Below are 7497 nucleotides of genomic sequence, written 5' to 3' on the forward strand. Positions count from 1 at the left end.
AGGTAAGCACAGGGCATGATGGGAAACAAAGGAAGGAGGGGTTCACAGCCTCACCCAGAGTTCAGAACCCCTGGCCTGCCTGGTGTCTATGCTGAGTCCACTTCTGGAACACCCAGCTCAGAAAGGGGGTTAGCCCTGCAGGCTAACACAGACACAGCCCAGAAAACCCAGGAGCCACGGAGGAAGGAGAAAGGTGCAAGCAGGGGAAACCCAGGTCCTGGTCCCCTCCTCTCTGCTTCCTGGCAGCAGAACTCAGACAGAACCCTTAAGCCAGTGTAAGTCTGGCGGGACCAGTAAGTTCTGAGTTAGCTCCATACTAGTTTCTAGCAGGCTCTTTCTCACTTCCTGATTCTTAGGTTTCTACATTGACACTCCCTGAAGAGTTGGGAAGAGACACCACAGTCCCCTGACCCTGATCCATAGGTCACATAGCAGGGACATCCACAGGGTGGGCCTGGGCCCTTTCATCCCTCCCTCCCACTCACTCCACGCTGGCTGGGCCTCAAGGTGTTTGCACCCCTTGCAGTGAGTGACCTTCTCTAGTGCAGCAAGCTCAGAACCTGCTGCCACTGGAGGTGTCCCATTGCTGATGCAGAAAGGTGAAGAACTAGCAGAACACTGGAAATGCCCTCCATTTGGGTCCATGGCTACTTAAGCTGAGTGCTCCCTGGCAGGCAGGAGGACAGGTGCTATTGCCCTGTTGGGACAGAAGAAAAACAGACACAGGGAGAATGAGTGATTTTCCCTGAGTATAGAGTGACAGGGCCAAGGCAGAGCCCAGGCCTCCTGCACCTAGGCCAGTGTTCCTCCCAGTTACAGTCTAAACTGGAATGGCAGGCGAAGCCCCTGTGGAAGGGAAAGGTGAAGGCTCAATCAAAGGATCCCCAGAGACTTTCCAGATATCTGAAGAAGTCCTGAAGTCACTGCCCTGGTCCTTCCCCAGGTAGAGCAACACTCCTCACCGCAACCCAACTGGCTCCCCTTACCTTGTACACACACACACACACACACACAAATCCAAGACAATACTACTAAAGCTTCTTTGGGAAGGGGAAGTAGGGATAGGTAAGAGGAAAGTAAGGGACCTCCTATCCAGCCTCCATGGAATCCTGACTTCTTTTCCTTGTTATTTCAACTTCTTCCTCCCCATCTTTTAAACTTTAGACTCCAGCCACGGAAGCTTACAACTAAAAGAAACTGTAAGGCCAATTTAATCCAAGGTTTCATTCTACGTGCTAGAGATGGTGTACAGTAGGGTGAGGGAACCAAATTCTCAGTTGGCACTGGTGTACCCTTGTACAGGTGATGTAACATCTCTGTGCCTCAGTTTGCTTACTATAAAATAGAGATGGTAGGGGTCATGGTGAGTACTACCTGACTAGCATATAAGAAGCTTTCAGCAAGTGCAGACTACTCTTACCCACTTCCCCCAAGCACAGTTGGGGTGGGGGACAGCTGAAGAGGTGGAAACATGTGCCTGAGAATCCAAATGAAATCGGGGTAAAGGAGCCTGGAACATATCCTGTGACCCTGCCTGTCCTGTAGGAAGCCAGTCTCTGGAAAGTAAAATGGAAGGGCTGCTTGGGAACTTTGAGGATATTTAGCCCACCCCCTCATTTTTACTTGGGGAAACTAAGGCCCAGAGACCTAAGGTGACTGCCTAAGTTAGCAAGGAGAAGTCTTGGGTATTCATCCCAGGTTGGGGGGACCCAATTATTTCTCAATCCCATTGTATTCTGGAATGGGCAATTTGTCCACGTCACTGTGACCTAGGAACACGCGAATGGGAACCCACAACTGTGGGCCTCTGCGCACAGAACAGCTGTTCTCCCCAGGAAATCAAGTTTTTTTAATTGAGAAGCTAAAAAATTATTCTAAGAGAGGTAGCCCATCCTAAAAATAGCTGTGATGCAGAAGTTCATGTTCAACCAATCATTTTTGCTTACGATGCAAAAATTGAAAACTAAGTTTATTAGAGAGGTTAGAGAAGGAGGAGCTCTAAGCAGAAAAAATCCTGTGCCGGGAAACCTTGATTGTGGCTTTTTAATGAATGAAGAGGCCTCCCCGAGCTTACAATATAAAAGGGGGACAGAGAGGTGAAGGTCTACACATCAGGGGCTTGCTCTTGCAAAACCAAACCACAAGACAGACTTGCAAAAGAAGGCATGCACAGCTCAGCACTGCTCTGTTGCCTGGTCCTCCTGACTGGCGTGAGGGCCGGCTCAGGCCAGGGCACCCAGTCTGAGAACAGCTGCACCCACTTCCCAGGCAACCTGCCTAACATGCTTCGAGATCTCCGAGATGCCTTCAGCAGAGTGAAGACTTTCTTTGTGAGTATGATTCCTTCCTGTCCTTTCTCTCTTCCTGGGACTGCCTGAACTAGGCATTCTCCTGGAGCTATAAGAACCCTCCTCCTGTGCCTCTACCTCCATCCCCAACACCTGTTCCCCCAAACTTAAATTCTTAAGAGAATCCTAGATCAAGCCATGGGTTTGGTGAGTTAAGCTAAGCCAGATGATACAGTAAATGTGCAGGAAAAGCTGCCTTATAAAGTAAATGCGTTCTCTCTCATGCTGAGAAACTTATAAGATCCTGCTGGAGCTCTATACTTTATTGGCTAGGAGAAGTAAAGAAAGGTCTGATTCGAGGTGAAGATGCTCCCCATGTCTTGCAGCAGGGAAACTTAAATTGCCTCTGCTTAGAGCGTTTCCAGACCTGAAAGACCAGTGGTTTGGGGAAGCACTCTACATGAGGGAAACCTGCATCAGAAGGAGCTTCTTAATCCCTGGGATCTTTCCAAGCTAAACTGGATGTCTACAGTGGGGAGAAAGAAAATCAGAGAACAGGACATGAGAGGGGGCTCAAGGCACCGAAGGGTTGACATAAGTGCCCCTTAAAGCCAAATGTAGCTCCGCAGAAAGAAGACCAGGACTGAGTCAAGCTTCTGCTTTCCCTTCAAAATCGGCCAGATTTTTTAAATAACTTGACTCTGAGGAGGAGGACCTGATTTAAGTGACGGTCCCATCACTGTTGAATCCTCTGTTTTTAAAACTCCCCTTTTGATTTTTTGGGCCAGAGCCAATTTGATTTAAAAAAAAAAAAAAATCTCTAAATGAAAGGGCATCAAAAAGACCGCATTTCAGTTATTTCCCCAAACCTCAAGTTCATTCTCCTTTTGTTCTTCCTGCAGCAAATGAAGGATCAGCTGGACAACTTGTTGTTAAAGGAGTCCTTGCTGGAGGACTTTAAGGTGAGAGCAGGGGTGGGGTGCTGGGGGAGTGTGCAGCATGATTAAGGGAAGGGAGGCTCTGCTTCCTGATTGCAGGGAATTGGGTCTGTTTCCTTCGCTTTGAAAAGGAGAAGTGGGAAGATGTTAACTCAGCACATCCAGCAGCCAGAGGGTTTACAAAGGGCTCAGTCCCTTGGGGGAGGCTTCTGGTGAAGGAGGATCGCTGGAACCAAGCTGTCCTCTCAAGCTAGTTGCAGCAGCCCCTCCTCCCAGCCACCTCCACCAATCTCTCACTCACCTTTGGCTCCTTCCCTTAGGGTTACCTGGGTTGCCAAGCCTTGTCTGAGATGATCCAGTTTTACCTGGAGGAGGTGATGCCCCAAGCTGAGAACCAAGACCCAGACATCAAGGAGCATGTGAACTCCCTGGGGGAGAACCTGAAGACCCTCAGGCTGAGGCTGCGGCGCTGTGTAAGTAGTAGATCAGTTCTTTCCCTTGCAGCTGCCCCCAAAATACCATCTCCTACAGACCAGCAGGGACACTCACATTCAGAGACACAGCAAAGACACAGACTGGCAGAGCTAGCTGTAAATGAGGAAAGACTCCTGGAGTCAGATCTCTTGCTCATTTCTCTTTGAGCAGGCGTTGGGGGTGGCTGCTAGGCATTTACATGTGAAATTTGCAAAAGGCAGCTTTCCTGTTATTTGTGAGTCATTTGTGGGTTATTAACTACTCCCCTCTCTCTTCATGAAAGGAGCCCAGAGCTTCAGTCAGGCCTCCACTGCCTCTTTGTAACTAGACCCTGGGCCGGGAGCTAAGGTTCCCAAGCAGAGGAAATATCATTCACCTCTTTTAATCTCAATGTTTTGAAAGCAAAGCTCTAAGAAGGGCCCAATTGACTGACAGGATTTCCCCTGGCATTTTAGAAGGGACAAGGGGACTATTCATCCCCAGGCTAGTGTCTATGAGTAATTCTTCCAGGTAATTTATTTCTCCAACTGAAATGATGCCGTCACTACTAATGGTTTCCCCTGTTCTGTCACCAATATTGGAAAATCAGTTGGTGTCTATTTGTAGGACAGGGCTATGTGAAGGGTTTGGTCCCAGTAGCTTCCCTACTCAGATGCTTAGAAGTGGTCCTCAGTGGCTGTGACTGATGGGGAGGGACAGGTTAGAGAGGCAGAAAAGGACAGGCTGAAGAATGCCTCGCTCAGCACTGCAGGAGATACTGTAGAGTTCTGGGGGAGGAAGGAATCCCAAGACCTGGGTTGTCATCCAAGCCTTGCAAACATCTTGAAGTGAGTCCTGGAGAAATACTTTTAACTCCCAGGGCCATGGAAGCAGGGCTCAGTTCTCTCTGGGAGCTGTGAGGCGAGGCATTTGGATAAATCTGGCCTCCTCATGATGCCACCAGCTTGTCCCCCAAGTGTGATGGACATGGAGCTGGGAGCCAGGATCACCAACACTTTCTCTTTTCTTCCACAGCATCGATTTCTTCCCTGTGAAAATAAGAGCAAGGCCGTGCAGCAGGTGAAGAATGCCTTTAATAAGGTGAGCTTGGATGGTGGCAGAGAGGGTCTGCAGAGCACAGCCCATGCCCACTCCCCAACGCCAAAGCGTGGAAGGTGGTGGGGACTCAATAGGCCCCATCCTTCATTGGAGAGAGTGTGGGAACCTGACAGATGGTATGACCTGCTCAACCAGTGAGGAGCTGCTGCCTTGATTGTATTTGTTTTCTGTTAAGTGTCTTTGGGGGTTTCTAAATGACTGCTCACTGCCTTTGCAGGCTTGTGGGTTAGGCTGGCCAGCCAGCCTGTGAACACAGTGAGCTGTGTGCTGGGGAGAGTGACAAAGGAAACAGAAAGTACAGAAAGTAGCTTGTTGGGAATCTAGGCTGAACCCACACGTGCAGGAAGCTGGCACATAAATGTGCACATACAAATACACCTGGGGGTTCAGCCCAGACTCCCCAGAACTCAGAATGAGCAGGAAGCTGGATTCTCACTTACCTGGAGTTGGTTCAAGCCCACTTTCCATCTGCCCTTCGCACCTGCCGAGGTGCCTGAGAATGTCAGTTCCCAAACGAAATGGGGTTTCACACTTCCAACTGTGCATGAACTTTTTCAGTCTGATTTCCCAGAAACCATGCGGCCTATGTCCTCCTCGTGGGCTGGGGACAGACACTGCACAGAGTGCCAACATCAGGGGGTGTGAATTTCTCATAGTAGGTCAGGGCGGCAGGGCAGGGCCTGCTCTGTGTGTTGGTGGGAGAACACAGACATTTAAAAGGCTCCCTCCTCTCCTCTCACCATCTTGCTGTCGAAGTGCTTCCTCTAATGTCTTTTCATCAAACTCTGCATAATCATCATGTGAATACGTGACCTTTAAAATTGTTGAAAAGGCATCATTTTGAAGACAGTGCTTTGCAAAATGAATGCTCCCCTTGCTAGGGGGAGGCCTGGAGGAGATGAAGGTCAATGCACAGCCTTTCCCAAGGCAGCTAGGCTTATCCTCTGCTTTACTTCCCAGCGTGAGGGAGAACAAGCAGCCTCTGCACTCAAGGTCATGCTCATCCATGAGCATGGGGGAGGGGAGCCTATTTAGTCCCCAGAAGGGATTTTAACTGAATGTTTCTTATCTCTCTGCACAGCTCCAAGAGAAAGGCATCTACAAAGCCATGAGCGAGTTTGACATCTTCATCAACTACATAGAAGCCTACATGACAATGAAGATACGAAACTGAGACATCAGGGTGGCGACTCTATAGACTCTAGGACATAAATTAGAGGTCTCCAAAATCGGATCTGGGGTTCTGGGATAGCTGACCCAGCCCCTTGGGAAACCTTATTGTACCTCTTTCATAGAATATTTATTACCTCTGATACCTCAACCCCCATTTCTATTTATTTACTGAGCTTCTCTGTGAACGATTTAGAAAGAAGCCCAATATTATAATTTTTTTCAATATTTATTATTTTCACCTGTTTTTAAGCTGTTTCCATAGGGTGACACACTATGGTATTTGAGTGTTTTAAGATAAATTATAAGTTACATAAGGGAGAAAAAAAACTGTTCTTTGGGGAGCCAACAGAAGCTTCCATTCCAAGCCTGACCACGCTTTCTAGCTGTTGAGCTGTTTTCCCTGACCTCCCTCTAATTTATCTTGTCTCTGGGCTTGGGGCTTTCTAATTGCTACAAATACTCTTAGGAAGAGAAACCAGGGAGCCCCTTTGATGATTAATTCACCTTCCAGTGGCTCGGAGGGATTCCCCTAACCTCATTCCCCAGCCACTTCATTCTTGAAAGCTGTGGCCAGCTTGTTATTTATAACAACCTAAATTTGGTTCTAGGCTGGGCGCGGTGGCTCACGCCTGTAATCCCAGCACTTTGGGAGGCTGAGGCAGGTGGATCACTTGAGGTCAGGAGTTCCTAACCAGCCTGGTCAACATGGTGAAACCCCGTCTCTACTAAAAATACAAAAATTAGCTGGGCGTGGTGGTGCACACCTGTAATCCCAGCTACTTGGGAGGCTGAGGCAAGAGAATTGCTTGAACCCGGGAGGCGGAGGTTGCAGTGAGCTGCTATCAAGCCACTGTACTCCAGCCTGGGTGACAGAGCAAGACTCTGTCTCAAAAAATAAAAATAAAAATAAAAATAAATTTGGTTCTAATAGAACTCAGTTTTAACTAGAATTTATTCAATTCCTCTGGGAATGTTACATTGTTTGTCTGTCTTCATAGCAGATTTTAATTTTGAATAAATAAATGTATCTTATTCACATCATGTTCTGGTGTCAGTTGACTCTTGTCTGACTAAAATTGTTCTCTCAAAGCTCCCAAGACAAAAAAGAGTGGGTGAATGAATTCTGCATTTCAGAGAAAGGAAGCCAGCTACCCCCTCCCAGGAGAGAGGGAAGGCTCCAAACCTGATCAGAGAAAAAGCTATTCTCACTGCAAAAGCCAATAGCAAAGACACCATGGTCTTCCCACAACTCAATCCTTTAAAGATTTGCTCCTAAATCCTTAAAGATCATGCTGATTTTCAAGGCTAAGGAGGAGATTCTGTAGGTACCAAAATTAGAAAGGTAAACAGGGGAAGGTTTTTTGGAGGTTGTTTTTGTTTTTGTTTTTGCTTTTCGAGACGGAGTCTTGCCCTGTCTCCAGGCTGGAGTGCAATGGCATGATCTTGGCTCACTGCAACTTCCACCTCCCAGGTTCAAGTGATTCTCCTGCCTCAGCCTCCCAAGTAGCTGGGACTACAGGCACATG

General features: G+C 48.0%; 1 protein-coding gene across 3 annotated transcripts; it reads left to right on the forward strand.

Annotated features, from left to right (window-relative positions):
* Nucleotides 1–73: 73 nt before the first annotated feature.
* Nucleotides 74–6978, forward strand: IL10 (interleukin 10). Of its 3 annotated transcripts, none has more exons than XM_054479181.2 (6): nt 74–293; nt 1165–2330; nt 3191–3250; nt 3547–3699; nt 4715–4780; nt 5880–6978. In XM_054479181.2, exons 2-6 carry the CDS (start codon nt 2166–2168, stop codon nt 5970–5972), a joined length of 537 nt encoding a protein of 178 aa, XP_054335156.1. In that variant the 5' UTR covers nt 74–293; nt 1165–2165; the 3' UTR covers nt 5973–6978. The 3 variants fall into 3 exon arrangements, with proteins under 3 accessions (XP_054335156.1, XP_054335076.1, XP_054335256.1); XM_054479101.2 differs by having other exon boundaries at nt 74–275; XM_054479281.2 differs by having other exon boundaries at nt 82–193.
* The last annotated feature ends 519 nt before the right edge of the window (nt 6979–7497 follow it).

The sequence above is a fragment of the Pongo pygmaeus genome, chromosome 1 (genome assembly GCF_028885625.2).
Source record: "Pongo pygmaeus isolate AG05252 chromosome 1, NHGRI_mPonPyg2-v2.0_pri, whole genome shotgun sequence".
In the NCBI taxonomy this organism is placed as follows: Eukaryota; Metazoa; Chordata; class Mammalia; order Primates; family Hominidae; genus Pongo; species Pongo pygmaeus.

What these genes read in the sequence shown, in the direction of transcription:
- IL10 (XM_054479181.2), top strand. Translation starts at nt 2,166, where the DNA reads ATGCACAGCTCAGCACTGCTCTGTTGCCTGGTCCTCCTGACTGGCGTG. An exon ending in CCTTGCTGGAGGACTTTAAG is followed by an intron (nt 3,251 to 3,546) that starts GTGAGAGCAGGG and finishes TCCTTCCCTTAG; the next exon opens with GGTTACCTGGGTTGCCAAGC. An exon ending in GGCTGAGGCTGCGGCGCTGT is followed by an intron (nt 3,700 to 4,714) that starts GTAAGTAGTAGA and finishes TTTCTTCCACAG; the next exon opens with CATCGATTTCTTCCCTGTGA.